This window comes from Crocodylus siamensis, chromosome 11 (genome assembly GCF_052110815.1).
Source record: "Crocodylus siamensis isolate JL-2025a chromosome 11, ASM5211081v1, whole genome shotgun sequence".
Lineage (NCBI taxonomy): Eukaryota > Metazoa > Chordata > Crocodylia > Crocodylidae > Crocodylus > Crocodylus siamensis.
The window spans coordinates 15269391-15290490 of NC_143405.1; the positions used below are offsets into that span (position 1 = coordinate 15269391).

At 47.6% G+C, this 21100-nt stretch overlaps 1 protein-coding gene across 2 annotated transcripts; it reads right to left on the bottom strand.

Moving 5' to 3' along the window:
• Nucleotides 1–1920: 1920 nt before the first annotated feature.
• On the bottom strand, nucleotides 1921–21043 carry SLC31A2 (solute carrier family 31 member 2). Of its 2 annotated transcripts, none has more exons than XM_090021401.1 (4): nucleotides 20911–21043; nucleotides 7285–7351; nucleotides 4376–4565; nucleotides 1921–3314 (listed from the first exon to the last, which is right to left on the bottom strand). In XM_090021401.1, the coding sequence occupies exons 1-4, from the start codon at nucleotides 20983–20985 to the stop codon at nucleotides 3146–3148; spliced, it is 501 nt and encodes a 166-aa protein (XP_089877527.1). In that variant the 5' UTR covers nucleotides 20986–21043; the 3' UTR covers nucleotides 1921–3145. The 2 variants fall into 2 exon arrangements, with proteins under 2 accessions (XP_089877527.1, XP_089877528.1); XM_090021402.1 differs by lacking the exon at nucleotides 20911–21043 and adding an exon at nucleotides 18113–18623.
• Nucleotides 21044–21100: the final 57 nt, after the last annotated feature.

Genomic DNA, 21100 nt, shown 5'->3' on the forward strand with positions numbered 1-21100 from the left:
GCACAGGTTCCCCTGCCCTCCCTACGGGGGCCTCAATCTCCACGCCACCCCGACTTATCTGCAGGAGCTCCTCTCCCAGCTGCTTGGCCACCATGTGCGTGTACATGGCAGTCCCTGCCTGACCGCCCTCCTCCCGCTCCCCGCAGCCCCTTCCAGGCTGGAACTGTGCCAGCCCGCAGAGAGCTCTGTGCAAAAGTGCAAAATCCATGGGTTTCTGTTAAAAAAAGAAATCCACGTTTTCCTCAGGCAAAGGGGGAAACCCACGTTTTTCTCCATTTTCCCATGGGAAACTGAAAACCCGGATCCCTGCACATCAGCCAACTCCCTCAGCAACCTTGGGTACCTCCCATCTAGCTTTTCTTAATAATCCCTAACCTGTCCTTTGGCCACCGTTGGCTGCTCCCCAAACTGTGCTGCCAGGCACAATAGTCTGGGAGCTTATCTTGCCTGTGAAGCCTGAAGTAAAAAAGACATTGAGCACTTCAACCTTTTCTGCACCCTTGGTTGCCTCCCCTGTTCAGTAAGGGGCTCACACTTTCCCTGATTTTCCTCTTGTTACCAACATACTTATAGAAACCCTTCTTGTTACCCTTCATATCTCTTGCTAGCTGCAGCTCCAGTTGCGCTTTGGCCTTCCTGACTTCACCCCTGCATGCCTGAGCAATGCTCTTATAGTTTTCCCTTGTTGTTTGTCCAAGTTTCCAGCTCTTATAATCTTCCTTTTTGTATTTTAGCTGACTGGAGTGTTCCCTGCTAAGCCAAGCTGGGCTTTTGTCAGACGGGGACATCAATTGCCAATCACTTAGCAATCATTCAGCTAGTGGCACTCCCAGTTTTTCAGAGCCCACGCCTCAAACACACACAGCTCACCAAACAAATAGGCAGGAGCCAAACACACAGGCAGCCCTGGCTCACCTTTCCAAAGCAGGATCTGGTACTTCATGCCAGCCTCCTCTTCCCCTTCCTTTTGCTCCCAGTGAACCACTTGCAAACTGCTTGCCCTGTTTGCTGCCCCTGCTTGCTCACTGCTCTGTTGGCAGAAGTGTATATGCCTACATGGGGCAGGCAAGGGTCTTTGGGTAGATGCGATATCTTCTATTAGACTCACTAAAAAGTTGGAAAAAAGTTCTTTGCCAGCTTTCAGGCACAAACACCCTTCATCAGGCACAGGGAGACTCAGCTGGTGTTATGTGTTCTCCAAGGTAGAAAAGAAGCAAATGTACAAGAAGCTTGCCTGTGAAAATGCAAATGAGTGGAAGTGAGGAAGACCACGGGTAGAGATAGGAGGGGAGATGGAGAAGTTAGGGAAATGTGTGAAGGAAGGCAAGTGGTCTGTGGGAAACAGGTTACCTGGGGTGTCACATGTCAGGCAGGTTTTTTCAACTTCTTTCCAACTTTTTAATTGGTCTAATAAATGATATCACATCTACCCAAAGAACCTTGCCTGCCTATGTCCTTAGACCAACGTGGCTACAACCAACAACCTATGCCTACACAGTGCACTTGAATGCCAAGCTCTTCCCCTATTTGCCCAGTACGTCTAAGTGGCTGCATAACTGATGACTCTGCACCCCCCCGAAAAATGTCAACATTGAAGTGGAGTTTCCTGGATTAGGAAGCACCACTGACCCTGGGAATTACCAGAAAGATGATGGAGGTCCTTGGAGAAACCTGTCAGAGATCAGCTGTAGCTAGTATCTTAAACAGGGTGGATTGTATCTATCATTTATGGGCTTGATGGAGCATTGCACAGTCCTAGCGTCTATGCGGTGAATAGTTCACTGGCTCCCGGGCAGCCAGACTGTCCACGTGTCAGAGGATATTGATTATTTTAAAAGTATATATATGAAGTAAACTAAGTCTGCTGTACCCCTGAGGTGAGGGCCAGCATTTTAAGGCACATGCACACATATAAGCAAATAAATGATAAAGATGGCTTTATTAAAATGGGTCCTTCTCTGTGAAAAACAGGAAGAACCAGAGAGACACAGTAGGAGCCTGGCAAACCTGTGTTTCCACAGCAGTTGTTATTGCACACATGTAACAGTTACACCTACTAGTTCTACATTAATGCAGCCAGAACTCCTGATAGAAGTGGTATCTTTTATTAGACCAACTACATTTTTGCAAAAAAAAAAAACACATTCTGCAATTGCAAGCTTTCAGGTACAGGCACCCTCTTGCAGGCATAGGAGAAAAGACTGTAAAGTTCTCCCAAGTAGAAATGAAGGTTCATATTTCATAGGAGAGCTAAAGGTGTGGTAAAATCTCCTGTTTGGCACTTGAATGCAGTTGCCTTCAGAGATTCTGGAAACCAATGCAAGAGCAGCTTGCACTGCGTCCACCTCTCCATGCCATGATGTGCTGAGTCACAGTTAGTGCTACAGGAACACAGAAGGCACCGTGTGAGGTGAAGGGCACAGGGAGGGGTTTGTAAAGGAACCCTTGGAGGATAAGAGAGAACCTTAGGGTTATACCACCTCTTTCCAATTCTGCTCCTTCTCCCTGACCACAAGCAGTAAGGAAAAGTGAATGGGACCAGGCAGAATCCTGAACAGACATATGAGAGCAAGGATAAAGTCATGCCAGAGTCGTTCCCATCACATCCACATCCTTGATTTAAATACAGCGTGTCACCCACTTGCTGGCTCAACTTGGAACCAAACCTGAGGAATGCTGACAAGGGCACAAACCTCTTCGTTCCCCCTGGTCGATGGGAAAAGGTTCCTGGGATCCCTGAGTGAGACTTGAGGGTGGATTCAAAGTCAGTGTTAATTGCTTTTCTGTTGAGGGAAGCTCCCACGCTGGTAAGTGGCAGTGGGGATAATGGAGGCCATAGACCAGTAAACAGTCCTGGACCCAACCTAGGTCCTCTTTGGTGCTGTTGCCTGCACAGCAGGTGGGAGGAGAGCAGGCCCAGTGGAAATGGTTCAAATGTGATTTTAAAAATATATGTAGATTTTTTTTATAACAGTATAAGCCAAAATGCAATGAAAGAAGTAGGAAATTCCCCAGTGCTCTGGGAATCTTTCCAGCAGAGGTCATGAGTAGTTTCTCCAGTGGAAAATTAGTCGCCATCCTCCCATGGGAGATGCTGCCCTCTTCTGTGCAACAGCGTCCTTGAATGCAGCGGGTCCAGAAGCTTCTATCGCACCTTGAGCAATGGGTAGGCTACATAGTAACCCACTGTGGAGCCCACAATCACACCCAGGAAGATCCAGGTGTTGTAGGACATCACAGCCAGCATCACCAGATAACCAATCACCACCTGGATCACATGGAGCAGTGTCTGGCTGACATGGTACAGAAACCACCTGAGCAAAAAAGAAAAGCAAAAAAAGAGATGGAGAGCCCAAGCCTTGCCAATGAGCCTGTGCTGGCCTCTAGTCATGCAGCCCTTGGTATATGCAAAAAGATGGCATTACACCCAGAAACAGTGAGATACTTTAGGCAGCAGTGATCTCAGCACTCCAGCTGGCTGACTTGTATTAGGTAGTCTCAAACCCATAATGGGGCTCTTCCTTTCCATCTCCCATCATCATGCTGGATCATGTAGAACAGGAGAGGCAAGGCATGATACTGGCCGGCTCAAAATCACATCATCCTCTTGCATTATATGTTGCCTCTGCTGCTTGGGTTTTGCTGGCTTTTTGTAGTCATGTGGAGGACACAGGCCCTTGGGTGTGAAGCTCTGGTCTCATGTACTACTTCTCAAGCATTTTGGTTGCTAGCTGTATGTTTGCAGCTGATGTTCTATGAATGGTATTTGTGAAAAACATATGGTCTCCAGAAAACTACAGTGAAACTAGTCTTAACTGAAGGCAGATATTGCTTGCCTGGAAACAGCCTCCCAGTGAAGATGATAAATGCTTCCTTATGCTTGCCTCCAGCAGGCAAAGGGCTATCGGAACAGGTTTTGCTATATAAACCGAATTCCATCACCTCCCACCCGGGCCAGAGAAGGACACTGATCACATTGGCCAGGCCTGCCTGATCAAACAGATTCCCCATTCACTGCTGCAGGGGAAGCTGAGGGGAGAACGCTCTGCACTGACATTATGACAAAGAGATGATTCATTTCTAGTCTCGCTGGTTTTAATCATGCACATATGAATGAGAAATCTCTGATGTTAAGGATTGCTACTGCACCTGGGAACAGCAAGCAAGGCTTCCCTGGGGCCAGAAGAGCAGCCACATCATTTGTGGAATGGGCATTTAGTGAGGGAAAACTAGGTGGGAGCAGGGTGGGAGTCAGCCCCACTCTGATAACTATACAGGCCAAGCGTTCTAGGTTGGGAAGCCCATGAAGCAGAAAGATCTTAGCTACTGTCTCTTGGACAGCTTTTGTGAGAGCCTGCAACTGAGCCTGGATTACCTTTTTTGGGTGGAGTTCTGCTGACCTCGCTCTGAGTTGACAGATGCCCTGTCTCGTTCTTCTAATGACTCCTGACTGATGCTGGTGGGGACAGACAACACTGTCCGATGAAGCAGTTTGCCTTTGGTGACCTTGATGACTTCGTACAATGCTGCCAGCAGCAGGATTACCACCACCGACAGTGCCATCCCTGCAAGGCAAACACCACTCAGAGGGCCTGCAACCTGCTCAGATGGAGCCATCCCTGCACAACATAAGTGCCACTTAGCCCATGCTGTGACCAAGCCTCAGTAGCAAGTGATGCATGGAAGACTTAAAGGCTGAGTTCAAGTGTAAGGAACTGAAAGGGCATCATCCTAAGCACACAACAACTGGCTCTTGGCTCAAGTTTGTCCCCTGCCCCTTTTACTCCCTCCCCACCTCCACCCTATCCCTGTCTTTTCCAAGTAAGAATTAGGCTGCCAAGATCCAGTCTGACAGGAATTAAATGGTGCTTCTTACGGCATCTGACTCTAGCAATGTCTGTGGACCTTCTTTATGTCTTCTGCTCAATTCATCTTGGAGGAGGCTCGCTCTAGCCCCATCCAAATGAAAGAGGTGAACTTGGGGAATGAGGTACAAAATTAATTTTAATGGAGATCTGGGGCATGGGAGCAGCAGCAGAGCACTGCATGATTCACTGATCCATTACACAGCATAAAATCTCATATGTTTTCTGTGCATTTTGTCTTGTGTCACGCCCCAGTCCATGATAAAGACTATCGATGATCCTCTTGTGCTGTAAGAGAGGAAGAGTTTCGCCATTCTCTTCTGCTTGTTCTTCCTTCACCACTTAGTCTTGCAGTTTTATGCATGGACCTAGTGCTTGTATAACTGTGACAGTGCACAAAACAGGCATATTCTAAAAAATTCCCCTATGCCTTGCTTCATCCAAGAAACCTCACTCTGTGACTGCAGCTTCCGCCTGCTGTCCTAATCTTGGGCCTCCCTGGAACAGACACGACCAGCTGTGGTAACTCAATCAGCTGACTGATGATCAGCCTGGGCTAAGCCACTGTAATAATCTTTGCCTGCAATGGTAAGCCAGTGGCAGGTGGGTGGGGTAGTCAGAAATTTCCTAATGGGGTAACAGGGCTTTTCCTGCTTTTTCAAGACCAGGAATGAAGAGCAGGCAGTGGGTCTGCAAAGAATGCGGGAGGATGCATTCTCTATGGCAAGATCCTGAGGATTCAGGTTTTTTGCACCTGGAATTCCTGTCATCTTGTCTGCCTCCCTCCTCTACAGCTAGATAGATGGGTAAACTAAGAACATACAGTAACTGCCTTTAATCCCCCTCTTCAATTATCACCCAAGCAGCACAGGCCATGGCCTCTGCTAGCTGTTATGAATGAATCTGGCTATCAGCCATGCCTAATTAGCCTCTGTTAAGAACTCTGCCCAAAAATCTAGCTAGTTCAGGGATCCAACAATAATCGCCTCTCCGGTCAGGCTGGAGCTTAATAACACGTCCCAGAGAGGAGGTCCTTCCTTTTCACACGCTGCAGTTTACAGCCTTATTCCAAGTATGCTGTGACTCAGCAGGAAACAGGGAGGTGGGGGTTAGCCCCTTGTTAGGTGTGGGGGTGCTTCAGGGTACTAGTCTACAAATGGGTAGTTTGAGTCTCAGCCTCCAGCAGTTCATCCCACCACAGGGACTGGCTGGACTTCAACAACATGCCAGGCTGCAAAAGTCTTTTGTATAAAGCCATTTGCTGGGTCCTGTAGGCAGGGCAGTCCTCTGGCATTCACAAGACGTATACCACTGAGCAAAACCTGGAAAGGGGCCGGTTCTGCAGAATCTGGGAGACAGCAGACAGCTGTGGGTGTTTATAGATGTGCTCCAGGAAGGGGAGGAGGTGAAGTGCTTTAATTAGAGAGGCTCTGAGAGCTGCTCTAATTAAAGTGCTTGGAGCATCACATGTATCAGTGTCCTCACACTGAAAAATGGTGGCGGGGGCTTTCTAATGAGCTTTAGTTAAAGCACCATCTGCCACCATTTTTCAGCACAGGGATGACACATGACACTAGAGTCTGCTGAAGCAGTCATTAGCACGCTTCAGCAGACTCGGTCAATCGAGTCTGCTGGATTGTAGTGACAGTGCATTGGGCCAGCGTCACTGCACATGTATAGACACCCTCAAGACTGGTAAAGAAAACCAGCTCACTTCACCCCAGGAAGTTCTGACACTGGCTTAAGGCTTAGTTTGCTATAGCACAGCACATAATTCCCTGGTGAGTAGCTCACAAAGTGCATTCAGGACTCTGCAAGCCCAGGTTTTTTTCATATTCAAGACTTCTCGCCTTTTGGGGAAGAATCTGATTCTCAGGCTCTCCAAGCTGATCTAAGAATCAGTGTGATGCTAGGTCTAAGTCACTTGTTTACTTGGCCAAAACAAGTGGCTTTCTCTCTAATATAGTCCCTTGAGTGTCCATGTTGGGATAATTTAGGAGCATATCCTGGGACATGCAGGAAATGCCAAAAGGGCATCTGTCTGTATAGATGTGTGTAGATACTATTCTATACAAACCTTTCCAAAGGTAGGGGCTCATATCCCTTCAACCAGTGCTGAAGGAGGCTAAATCCCCGGGGGGGGGGGGTTAACCAAAACAGAAGTCTTTCTCACCTACCATGCTCCCTTTATCACTCTCTCCCTTTGCTAGAGAGACTTACCGGCAAGTAATCTTGCTGCGCGGGGCTGTGGCAGAGAGAAGTTATGCAAAACTAATTTTAAGAGATTCTGAGTTACAGACTCTTTCAAGCTCTTTCCAGCCCCCTATACACAGACTTGTTTATGAACCCCCGTGTGAACCAGCTGTGCTGAGCAGCAGCCATTTGGTTATGGTTGGCAGCCTGAAGTGGCTTTTCTTACCTGCTGGGCTGTGGACGTTCCAGAAGTCAAACAAAAGCACCATCTTGTCGGAGAAGAAGAAATACATCTGGAAGAGAATCAAAGCAAAGGTGAAAAATAGGAGCTGGACTGATGTTGGGCAATGTGGAGACAGTAGCACTGCTTCCTGCTTAGCTCATCCCTGCTTCACTGCACCAGAGACTAGGATACAAGAACTGCAGAATCCTCTTTTGTTTAAAATATGTGTAGTGCTGGCTGGCTGGCAGTGGAAAGCAAAGTCCTACCTAAGTACAAATCAGATACCCCAGATACTAACCACCAGTGCTCCAGGCAGGGTTAGGAAGTTGCCCTCTGGAAGTAAGTGGTTCTTGGCTTTTTTCTGGTAGTACCAACACCTCTTTGGTTGTACGAAAGGTCAATTGTTCTGATAGAAGTTGACTTTGATCCAGCAACACCTGCTCCACAGGCCTTCAGACAGCCAAAGGATGTCCCCTTTGTCATTATTTAGGTGGTTGCCATCAGCTCTCTATTCATGTTCCCTGGCTGCCATCCAGGTCTCCTCCATGCTGCTCTTTTCAATCCCTCGGCCTCCGTTTTCATCTAATTGCCAGAACCTTTGGCAAAATCCTTTGATAGGATTTGTAGAAAAGCAAAATGCTTCAATCAACAAGGAAAAGCTTTCTTAGAGGCCTGAACCCACAATAGCTCCAGACTAGAAAGTGAGGCTCTGTTCTGTCTCCATTTCTCTAGAGCCCCTTTGCTTGGAGAAGTGTCATGGATGGATGATTTCTACCTCTCAAGGGATTGTGTCCTGGAGGGCTTTCCTCTTCATTTACAGCTACAGCCCTGGATTAAAGAGACCACCTGAAACTGCATAACTTGGCAGAATCAAAACAAAAGGCTTTGAGCACGTTTTTGCCTTTTTGCAGCTCATGGATGTACTGGCTCTTCACTTCAAAGGGCAAATTCCATTTGGTCCAGCACTGTTTAAGTCCCCTGCTTTCTTTGACAGCATCTTGGACTGGAAATTCACCTTGCACAAAGAAGAACTGAAGGCAGAAGAGAACTGAGTGGGGGGCAGGTAGGGGGGCGATGGGGCAAGAGCTGATTTTCTGGAACCACTGAACATCCCCAACTCCCAGTGAAGTCGATAGGGTGCTTAAAGCCACTTAAGAGCCAGATCAAAATAACTCCTTACGTTGCAAGCTAAGTGAGCCTGGTGCATGGTACATCCTTGCACTTCCAGTAAATTCTGTCCAAAGATTTCAGAGGCTCTTTGTGAGCCTGAATAGAGTCTCATGGGTCTGTGATGAGTTATATGGTGTAAATAAACCGAGGGCCAGAGAAGTTAAAAAAGCAAGACTGTGATCACACAGTGAATTCTAACTGGAACCCAGGAGCCCAGAGGTTGTTACAGCATAACACTTTATCATGAAGCACTTGAACTCTGTAGCCCCTAAGTGCTTTGCAGAAAAGGTCAGTTTTCCCACGTGTAACACGATGATACTGATGTCGGAGAGAGGAAGCAACTTGTCTGACAAGAATGAAATGAAAATCTCCTAAGGACCAGTTTGCAACTCTCCACTAGAAGACACTGCCTCTAAAGGCCTGCTCCTGCTCCCTCACACTGGTGTAACTGCATTGGCTTCCATGGTGGTTGACTGGATTTACATCAGTATTTCTAAGCGTGAACTCAGAAATGTAGTTCTGGCCTAACTAACAGTTCATCATCCCCTGGGCACATTTCCCTGGCCTACAGACCATGCTTACCGCAAATATACAGTGAAGCACAGCACACCCGCTTTCCATGAGATGGACCTAAAGGGATGAAAAGTTGCCACCCTAAAGCACTGTACCTTGGGCACACTTTGTGGGAGCGCTCTAAAGCAGTTATGTTATACTGGTTTCAAGAATCAGTATGTGGAGAGGCCTGGCAGGCTCTGCTGCAGCATCCCCTGGCACTGACTGAGGGCAGTGTTAATACAACCCTCCCTAATTACAACCCTCAGTGGACATGCACCATGACTCTGCCCTGCACTCAGCTGGCCGGCATGAGCTGGTTGGGGGGAATCAGCAGCTCAGGCAATGAAGTCCTCTTCAGAAGAAGATGTTGAAGACAGTTTCTTTTCTCAGTAGGGTCAAGTGGTTGCAGTGCATTTGCAGTAACCTGCCTTTGTAATGGTCTCAACTGTACTTCCTTTTGGACAGTAAGATTCGAGAAGAATCTTCTCTCTGAGAGAGTGAGTGGAGGTTTACACAGTGATGTGCAAACACTGCTAGGGAAAACCTACTGGTGGTAGGAGTTATACCAGGTTCCTCAAAAAGCAAGAGAAAATGATAGGCTAGCATAGACTATCACAGCAAGGTACTGGAATCTAGAACCAGGGATGAGGTGTAAGTACAGAGGGATATGGAGGGTGATGGTCTGTCTTTATATTAACTTATGAAGGTCCTCTGATCAAAACAGACCCTTTTAAAGATATTTGCAATACAATGTGTGGCTTTAAATGTTACTACATGCAGACTAGTCTATGGACTTGTTCAGATTACAGTGGGAGAAGAGTTTTTTTTCTGATGGGAGCCAGTTGGTCAGTTTTCATAGATTCATAGATGTTGGAGGCTAGAAGAGACCTCATGAGATCATCAGGTTCAGCCTCTCTGCATTTGGGCAGGAAAGACTGCTGAGGTCAGATGACTCCAGCCAGGTGAGTGTCTAGACGTTTTTTGAAGACTTCCACAGTAGGTGATTGTACCACCTCTGGGGGAGTCTGATCCAGACCCTGGACAGTCAAACCATAAAGAAGTTTCTCCTTGTATCCAATCTTAAGCAATCTTCTAGCAATTTATGACCATTATTGCTTGTCGTCCCCTGGGGTGGCTTAGTGAACAGATACTCCCCCAGGCCCTGATGTGCAGCCCTTTTATACTTATAGGTTGCCACCAAGCCTTTAATGTATTCTTTGCCTCCATATTCCTAAACAGACACCAGGACATCTCCCCCACTAGAACTGTGATGGGCCCAGGGGAGGCACCACCATGCCTAGGGGCAGGGATGACCTAGTTAGGGAACTACTGGAGGGGCTGGACATGTTTTAATCAGTAGGTCCAGATGCTCTTCACCTGAGGGTGCTGAGGGAATTGGCAGGGGTCATAGAGGGGCCCCTGGCACGGCTCTGTGAGAACTCATGGGGCACTGGCCAGGTACCAAAGGATTGGAAAAGGGCCAATGTGATCCCTGTTTCCAAGAAGGGAAGAAAAGAGGACCCTGACAATTATAGGCCAGTCAGTCTTACCTCGGTCTTTGGGAAGACCTTTGAGAAAATTATCAAGGAGTACATCTCCAAGAGCCCAGCAGGGGACGTAATGCTCAGGTACAACCAACATGGGTTCATTGAGGGCAGATCCTGCCTGACTAACCTGGTTTCTTTTTATGATCAGGTCACAAAGTCCCTGGATGAGGGTGTCGGGGTGGATGTTGTCTTCCTGGACTTTAAGAAGGCCTCTGACACTGTTTCCCACCATAGTCTCTTAAAAAAACTAAGTGACATTGATGCCTACACAGTCAGATGGGTGGCAAATTGGCTGCATGGTCGCACCCAGAGAGTGGTGGTGGACAGGTCGTTTTCGACCTGGAGGGATGTGGGCAGTGGAGTCCCCCTGGGCTCGGTCCTGCGGCCTGCACTGTTCAACAGGTCCAGGGAGGTGATCCTTCCCCTCTATGCGGCACTGGTCAGGCCACAGCTGGAGTACTGCATCCAGTTCTGGGCACCGCACTTCAAGAGGGATGTGGCTAACATTGAGAGGGTCCAGAGGAGGACCACTTGCGTGGTCAAGGGGCAGCAGGGCAGGCCCTACAAGAGGCTAAAGGGCCTGAACCTGTTCAGCTTCCACAAGAGAAGGCTGAGAGGGGATCTGGTGGACGTTTACAAACTCATCAGGGGGGACCAGCGGGAATTGCGGGAGGCTGTTCCCCCCAGGCATCACCTGGGGTTACTAGGAATAACAGCCACAAATTGTAGAGAGAAGTGCTCAGGCTGGACATCAGGAGACATTGCTGTACAGTTGGGGCTGCCAGGCTCTGGAATGGGCTCCCAAGGGAAGTGGTGCTCTCTTCTATCTTGGGGGACTTCAAGAGGAGACTGGACAGATATTTGGCTGGGGTGATATTATCCCGGCACCCGTTCCTGCCTATGGCAGGGGATCGAACCTGATGATCTGCTTAGGTCCCTTCTGACCCAAAGTACTATGAAGTCTCCTCTAAGTCTTCTCTTCTCCAGGCCAAACAGCCCCATGTCTTTCAGCCTCTCCTTGTATAGCCTGCTCTCCAGTTTATTAGTATTATTCCAGTTTAACACATTTAGGAGGTCAAATCAGGCCCGGAAGAATCCTAGATCCTCTGTACTATGAAAACCTTTCTTTCTAATCTAGACAAGGCCAAAATCTGCTCCAGCAAGAGCTGTAACAGGGACTATGACTTCAGCACAATACATGCAGGCAGCTCCTATGGTAGGGTTTGTAGAAGGGGATGCATGATTCCTTTTCTGAGGCCTTCAGCAAAACAGTTGTATGGATAAAAGTGCACAAGATCCGAGCCAGGGTTCTCCCAGGGCTGTATTCCTAGTAACGAGACTTTATTTTTCTGTAACACCATGGGCAAGACACTTCATCCAGTCCGGAAACGGAGATGTGCTGCTTCATCTGAGCCCAGAGCATGCTCCTGCAAGAAAGTATAAGGCTTTCTTGCTAGCAAGGGAAGGATTAGGCAGCAAGTATACCAGCGCAGTAAGGCCTGTCTATATTGATTTGCCTACAAATGAATGTGTGGCTGCTGTTCTGCTTTCCATTCCTGCATCTTTGTGGATTGTCTATAAAATTGGACTCTTTATCCCCAATACTACCAAGTCCCTCTCCCTGGAAGCCACCAGTCTATCTTACATGCCTGTGTTTTAAGTGCTGGTGTTTTCTGTAGCAAAAGAGACTTTATCATGCAGGAAGTGGATGTTTAAAATGCTGACACATGTCTCTCTTGTCTAGTGCAGCAACCTTTCCATGCATCTAGTGCCTTGACTGCTTGGATTATGGTTCTCTCCCTTGACTGTCAAGAGGTGCATTTTTATAGTTGGTTGGCTACTGGTGTCATAGCAGAAGTTTTCTTCCCTGCACAGATCTTGTTAAAGTCCACGCTACTTCCCACACTTGGAATTGACCTCAACTAGTTACGTCTAGGGGAAAGAAACTCCCTTGCCTGTGCTAAGAGATGTAAAAACATACCTTTGTGTAGTGGAGATGTTTTTGCCTTATCTATTATATGCCACACTGCAGTGTCATTGGCAGGAACAGATGATATATTTTGGACAGCAATCTCAACTGTACATCTGAAGCAGCCTGCTTCAGTCAGAAACATTGCCTAAATATATGTATTCATCCAATGAAGAGGATCTAATGATATACTCACTCTGTACTGCCTAAAGTACATTGTCTCCTGTAATTGGTTCATTCTTTTCAGTTTTCACTGGCAGCAGGTTTACAATTAAAAGTGGTTAAATGAGAATATATTTATATTTGGCACACTTATCCCATAAATTTCAAATGCTTCACCATGATGGTGGTGTCATTTGCCCATTACAAGTAGGAAAAATTGAAGAGAAAACATTGACTTGCCTGGCATGTCACAGCCATGATTTGAAAGCAACTGTCCTGACTCTCATCCCTATTTTTGGGTTTGTTAATCACATCTTCTCTCCCAGTGTTCAATTCCCAGAGCAGGTGAAAGACACACAAGTCCCACTGGTGACTGCAGCTCCCCGTGCAGACCTTACTGTTCTGGGACCAGTGGTTCTCATTCAAAGGACTGTGGCTGTAAGCCTTGCCTGGGAACAAGATTGCACTTTGCCAGTACACAGGTCTTCTCTTTTGTGCATGCTTCATCATGACAAACTGGATATCTGCATCTCTGAAGAAGATGCTCTACATAAGCAATGGAAGTCTATAAGGGCAGGATTGTGTTTCTTGGGTCAAGTTAACTTTGCGCCTCCTCTGTGTGAGAAATTTCCTAGCTCAGGATAGAGGACTGCTGTACATATCAAAGGCCCTTACCATCTGCTCCAACTATTTTTGGCTACCAGGGTGTAGGAACACTCCTGCCAAGAAACCTCCCTTCCCTGACACTTCTTGAATAGGGGCGCCTGTCAGAGACTGCATAAAGTACTTATACCTCCTGGCTGTCCCCTTGCATCCTAGGGGTATCTTAGCATTGCACTATGGTTCCTTTATGCTGGCTATGGCACTAAAGACACCCTGGGACGCACAGAAATGTGGGACACTTGTCTTCTGCCAGTTGAAGGTAATAATAAAAAGGCCGTTGCTTCAGTGAGGCCTCGGTACCTGTGCTGCTGTTGCCATGAGGAAGCAGAAGGGAGAGAGTCATGGGGTTTTGGCACAGGACCAGAATATCTGGATTCCACTCTATGTCATTTCTTTCCAGTGTGACACTGTGCAAGTCACTTAATTTTGATGCAAAATGGGGTAATACTTTCCTATTTCACAGGGCTGTAATGAGGCTTAATTCACTATTGTAAAGTAATCTGAGATCATATGGTGCTAAAGCAGTGAGGGCTGTGACTAGAAATTCTTATGCTGCTGCTGAGATATCATGACATTATTTATTTCTTGTGAGTTAGCACCTAGGATCCACAGGCATGGGCAGAATAGAGATGTTCACTGACCCTAGGGATAGGCTCCGGAAATATTCTCCCTCTCTCTCTCTCTCTCTGTCTCTCTCCAGAAGTGAAAATAACCTGCCAGAGTGGCATAGCATTAGATGAGAGCACAGATCAAGGAATTTTGGTAGGGGGCAACAGATGCTGAGTTCCCCTTTCTTGATTATCATGTTGCACTAGGTTTTGTGTCTGAGACCCCTACCTCACCTAGGAGTGGCGGATGTCCTACACAACCTGCCTAAAGCCAGGTACCAGCAGCTGCTCTGTGCATACAACTCCATTGCTGTTTTTGTTAGGCCCTCTCACGGCCAATTCTGGTGTCAACACAAGACAAGCTGCAAGATGCACAGGCTTGTCTTTTCTGCTGAAAGAAAAAAAGCCACATGTTCTTTTTTGAGGTCACTAACACAAGTCTCCCATCTTGAGATAACAACTGCAGGAAAAACAAGGCAGTACCAGGCAGGGGGTCTACAGCTGACCTTGCTGGGTTTCCTTTGTGGTAGAACTCAGATAGGGGAAGAGCATTAGCTGCCCCAAAGCAGAACACACCACTTGTTTTAGCAGCAACAACAAGCCTTGGGACCCTTTCCAAGAGAAGGAGTTAATGTGTTAGGCATCTCGGTGCAGGAGGATGGTGATGAAAATAACCCAGCTAAAGTGTTCCAGTTAACACAAATAGCTGTGTTTATGCAAACCCCAAACTGATAATTATACGCGCGCACACACACTGTCCAGGATCCCTGACCTAGCGAGCTGACAGTGTACACTTGGACATAAGCCCTCGAGCAGAAGAGAAATACAGTCCTGTGGGGCTGAGTTTAGCCCAGAGATTGGGTATCCAACACCCCACATTATTATTTGCAGTGCTGCCACACCTCTGAGCCCTATTCATTGACCAGGATACTATTGGGCTGAAACAAAAAAGCAGTTTCTACCTTTCTACAAAAGCAAGCCAGGGAAATAAATGCAGGAATAACACCACAGCAAACAGTGTGCCCTTGTTGCAAAGAAGGCTAATGGCATACTGAGTTGCATTAGTACAATTGTTGCCAGCAGAACAAGGGGAGGGATTATTCCTCTGTATTTGGCACTGGTGAGGCTACATCTGGAGTACTGTGTCCAGTTTTGGGCCCCACGCTACAGAAAGGATGTAGACAAATTAGAGAGGGACCAGCGGAGGACAATGAAAATGGTTACAGGGCTATGGCATATGATTTATGAGGAGAGGCTGAGGGAACTGGGCTTATTTACTCTGGAGAAGAGTAGACTGAGGAGGGATTTAATAACCGTTTTCAACTACCTGCAGGGGGTTCCAAAGAGGATGGAGCTGGACTGTTCTCAGTGGTGGCAGATGAGAAAACAAGGAGCAGGGGTCTCAAGTTGCAGCAAGAGAAATTTAGGTTACATCTTAAGGGAAAAGTTTCTCCCTAGGAGGGCAGTAAAACATTGGAACAGGCTACCCAGAGAGGTTTTGAAATCCCTGTCCTTGGAGGTTTTCAAGACCAGGCTAGACAAAGCCTTGGCTGGGATGATCTAGTTGGGGATGGTTCTGGTTTGAGCAAGGGGGTTGGACTAGGTTGGACTCCTGATGTCCCTGACAACCACCATTTTCTATGATTCTAAGATCCAAAGGACCATAATCTACAGGTTTGTTTACACACATGCACATGGCCTCCTTTTCACAAACAACAATTAATTACAGTTAATTCATAACAGTCGGTTGAAGTTGTATGGTCCGCTTCCTGAGGATGCCTCTGCCTGTTTTAAGACTGGTTTTATTGGTTTAGCTTGCAAATATAAATTGGTTTACCTGTGCAAACTAAGCCACTCTATGTAAAAAGGTTAAATGTCCATGCACACAGTAGCACCCATTTAACTCAACTGACGTAGGTAAACAGGTACAGAAAAAGACTTGGGGGTCATCATTGACCACAGATGAACGTGAGCCTCCAATGCGATGCTGCGGCTAGTAAAGCGACCAAAATGCTGGCGTGCATCCATAGATGCTTCTCGAGCAAATCCCGGGATGTCATTCTCCCCTTGTACTCGGCCTTGGTGAGGCCGCAGCTGGAGTACTGCGTCCAGTTTTGGGCTCCACAATTCAAAAAGGATGTGGAGAAGCTTGAGAGAGTCCAGAGGAGAGCCACGCGCATGATCAGAGGTCAGGAAAACAGATCTTACGATGACAGGCTGAGAGCCATGGGACTCTTTAGCCTGGAAAAGCGCAGGCTCGGGGGTGATCTGATGGCCACCTATAAGTTTATTGGGGTGACCACCAGGATCTGGGGGAACGTCTGTTCACCAGAGCGCCCCAAGGGATGACGAGGTCGAACGGTCACAAACTCCTGCAAGACGGTTTCAGGCTGGACATAAGGAAGAATTTCTTTACTGTCCGAGCCCCCAAGGTCTGGAACAGTCTGCCAGCGGAGGTGGTTCAAGCACCTACATTGAACACCTTCAAGAGTAAATTGGATTCTTATCTTGCTGGGATCCTATGACCCCAGCTGACTTCCTGCCCTTTGGGCAGGGGGCTGGACTCGATGATCTCCCGAGGTCCCTTCCAGCCCTAATGTCTACGAAATCTATGAAATCTATGTACATCGGCATTGCAAAGTTAATTTGAGTGACATGTGCTCTGCTCAGTGCTCTTGAGGAAGCCTGCCATCAGCAATAATGGCTGTGCTATACCATAATTTGGTGCTGCATTTACTTGTGTGCATGCTGAGTTTTCTGGGGATGTGTCTCATAGCTCTTTGGGTTGCTAGAAGTTGAGCTGCTTTATATGTTCCAGTAAAATGCAGGAGAATTTGTCTTTCTGGGTACCAAGGGAAGGAGTGGGGTAAGAAGGCATCAAATGATTAGTACTACTAGGATGGAGATAGCCTTTGCCCATGTTACAAAATGTTCATCTGCAGCTAAGAGTTCTTGCCGGGGTATGCAAAAGGCCTATGCCCTTAAGGGAATAGACAGCTCAAGTTAAAAGCATGCCCACATTCAAGTTAGGGGTGCTTACCAACAGAAAGGGCTCGAGACAGGGTCAACACGAGTTGTAATGCAATATGGGTTCACAACAAAGAGTACAACCTAGATACCATTGCACCAACTTAACCATGTCAGTTCAAAACTGATCCAGCATATACCAGTCTTGGGGCATGTTTACATGTGATGCCATGTCATTGTAGCAATGCTCTATGGTAACGCAGTGTCCATGGGCATCTACAGGTGACCAGCAGCTACTTCGCCATAGTGATGCACTCCCCCCAATACAGTGCGCCGCTACGGCAAAGCAACTGCTAAGAATTACCATGGGCCATGCATGCAGCACAGTATGGCCCGTTACTGCGCCATGATTTAGTACAAAAGGAAGTACTAAATCATGACGCAGTAACAATGCAAACAGTGACATGTGTAGACTCGTCCTTAATGTAGTGAAGTTAAGCTAAAGAGCCTTAAGGATTGTTTTAACTGCTTTCAATCCTCTTTGTTTCACAGTACAAGTTTTCTACCATGGACCAACTGATACAGTGAGCTCAAGTTCCTTAAACTGCATCATGCAGACTAGTTGACTCACCTCATGGGTGTTTGAGACGTGGGAAGATGACAATTAGTGGGTACAAGAAGTGGGATAAACAAGCAGTATAGCAAGTGTGTTCCAGTTCCTGAGAGCAAAACTAGTTCTGTTTACAAGCCATTTCCACGCTTGCAGCCAAAACAGGAAGACTGATCACATGGTGAAAAAAAAGAACTAGCCGGACAGATCTTTCTGCGCTGTGTTTGTCTTGGGAAAATGCAGAAGTGATATGGCAGGGTGTTGCAAGTCAAAGCTCTCCAGTTGTTAAGTGATACCGTGTGTTTATATATAACACTTTTCACCTGCAAACCTCAAAGAACATTAAGATGGTGGACTGATTTACACATAAAGCTGCTAAGGAAGATAGCAACATCCCCAGCGTGCATCTGAGTAAGCAGGCACAGGGTAGGTGACATGCCAAAGGCCAGGCAGCAAGTCAGTAAAATGGGTTCCCAAATTCTGGGGGACAATGGATTAATGAATGACCTAGACTCAGGAATTTCTCATCAAACATTTAACTGAAAAGAGGATGAGCCACTGTGATCCATGGAACACTTACCATGGCCTTGTGGACCGCAGTCTGGGACCAGTGCACCGTCAGGTCTAGAAATGAAATGGCTGACAGACCGTCAAGGAAGGTTTAGAGAAAACAGACTTATCTCTTTGGTTCCATGTCAACCAATCAAGGAGGTGGCACAGTCTGCTGGATAAAACACTTGACTGGGAATCAGGAGACAAATGAGTCTTATTCCTGGCTTAGCCATCCTTTTGAAGTGCAGCCTCCCTGTGCCTCAGTGTCGTCATGTGTAAATTGGGTCAAAGTATACCTGCTTTTTGAAGCACTGTAAGATCTGTAGATGAAAAGCACCATACAGGAACTGAGTCTGATCATTAAGTTTTATGATGCAATAGCCTGGACTAACGCCCTGCCTCCCTAGATTGTCATGAAACCCTACACAAGATTCCAGCTGCACGGAGGGAAGGCCATTGCCCCAAGCGTCACGAACTTCCAAAAAGAAGAGTCACGGAGGAGCCAGTTCAGTGACTTGGACTGTCTCTTGGTTAGAGAAGAGCCCAAACCCAGAGCTCCAGATCCAAGCATTGCTTACCTTTTGTGGAGGCTCAGCTTAGGTCTGGGTTCTGAACAGTACTGCCTTGCTTTCCCCTGTGCTTTTTAAATGCCTGCCTCTGATTGCAATCAAATTATCTGCCAAGCATATCAGTCCTTAAGAAACAGATGATCAAATCAGCAAAGCACAATTAAATTTAGAATTAACAAGATTTCTTGGAAACAGTGTTGAAAGGCAGCCCTCTGAACATGGTTCCGAACAGCAGGCTTATTTACTAGACCAGTGAAACTGCAAAAAACTCCTTTGCACTTTCCCTCGCCCTGGATTAAATTACTAACTTCACTTTGTTGATATACGAGTTTACTGGTAGAGCGTTACAGGCTGCTGTTGCATCTTATTCTGGGCTTCAGTCACGTACGGTCTGATCCAAATCTCACTGATATCAGGTGGAATTGTTAAACAGTCTTCAGCAGAATCAGACCTGTAGTCAAGGCTGTTGTTACAGTGCCCACAAAGTTGATTAAATGTATTACTAACTGAGTGGAATGTATCCAGTAAACTAGAGCCCAAGAAAATGCAAATGTTTGGCCAGAGGAAGCGCTAGATGCCTGATCCCAGGAATCATTCTCTCAGTGAAAGAAACAGGGGTGTTCAGCAGGTTGGAGGGACCTGGTAGAAAAGATTATCTCCAAAGTCGTTTAATTCCTTAGTGCACAAAGACGTCACTTTCTGAAATGCTGCTAGTGAATAAACAGTGATAATATCAGGTTATTGCTATGGTTACACCTTGTGGAGAGCTGTATCTTTAAAAGAAACGCAACAGAAATAGGCAAATTATACAGTAGTCCTGCTCAAACTCATATTCCTAAGATTTCCCTGGCTACAATCTGGGACTGAATTAATCCGTATCCACAAGCGTGAGAACGTGAGTGAAGTAGCAGCAAGAGTCTATTAGCAGAGGTAATAGCTTTAGACTGGTTTTTTTTTTTTAAGAGGCAATTCTGCATGCGGGAAAATTCTTCCCATTCTTAACATGTGGGGATTAGATCCAATCACCCCCTAATCCAGAAAACCATCGCTCTGTAGCACTCCTGACTGACACTGTCATCTCTGGTATGGTTATTTTGAGAGCCAGGCCCTGCTGTGTCACTGCCTATGTATACCCATTGTAAGAGAGAGCCCCTGTTCTGAACAGTTTACAATGAGGGACTCTTCAGCCTGAAAAAGAGATGGCTGAGAGGGGACTTGGTAGCAGCTTACTGCTACAGTAGGGGAGCACAGCAAGGGCTCAGTGAACAACTGTTCAGCAGGGCACCCTTGGGGAAAGCTGGCTGTAAACTCCTGGAAGACTGTTTCAGGCTCAACATTAGGAAAAATGACTTCACAACTAACAGCTAGGGTGTCCAGACTGTGGAATAAGCTCCTTTCAGAAGTGGTGCCATCGCCTACCCTGGAAAGCTTCAAGAAGGGACTGGATGGTCACCTTGCTGGGGTCACCTGGCCTCAGCTGTCTTTCCTGCCTGGTGCAGGGGGCTGGACCCGATGATCTGCTGAGGTCCCTTCCAGCCTCCCGATCTATGAATAATCTAAGCAGGCCAGATGGAGAGTTGTAATTTAGTATTGCATTCAAGGTGGTATCACACATTTTAGAGACGGCTTTAAAATGACGGCTGATGTGTGGGAGGTTGTTTGTATTTTAGTTTAACGACTGGAAATGCGACTTGTGACTGCACAAAGACATGAAAGTTGGCGACTGGAGACTTGGGGGGGGGTCGCGGGAGAGACCCGGGGACAGAGTCATGGAAACGGTCTTCGCCAGGACAGCGGTTCTCAAACTCCCATCTCTTTTCCTGCAGTTTCTTTGGGATAAAATTCAGGATGCAAGGGGGCACCCATAAGAGAAGGGGCAAGGGATGGAGAAGGGGGCCGGAGCCTGCAACAAGCTGCAGGCAAGATTAGTCTTGTGAAAGAAAGAGCAGAGTGACAGCGACAGGAGCAGCCCACCTGTTGCAGCAGAGAGGGCTTTCCTTCCCACCCCGCTTGCTGCCTCGGGAAAGCCTCTCTAGGGCTGACCCACCACAAGACAGGGGGAAGAGCAGGCTGCCAAGGGTCCGATCCTCCAGGGAGAGGGAGAGCGAGAGCGAGAGCGCTCTCCCACCCCGCTGGGGCTGGGGGAAATCTCCCCGGGGGCTGTGTTAACACTGCGCCGGGGCCAGGAGCGCCCCAGCAGCAGGGCCTGGCGCCACCCGCCCCCGCGCCAGGGAGGGGTCCCTGCCCCGCTACTCACCGCCATCATCCCGCCGCGGGGCTGCGCCGGGGCCGCCCGGGGCACTGGCTGAGCCGCTCCGCCGCCGGCTCCCATCCAGGTCTCGGGCGAGCCGAGGCGATCACGTGCGGGGCGGGCGCCTGGGACTTGTAGTGCGGGCGGGCGCGGGGATCCCCGCGCCGCTGGGGGAGCGGCTCGAGCTCGCGGCCCT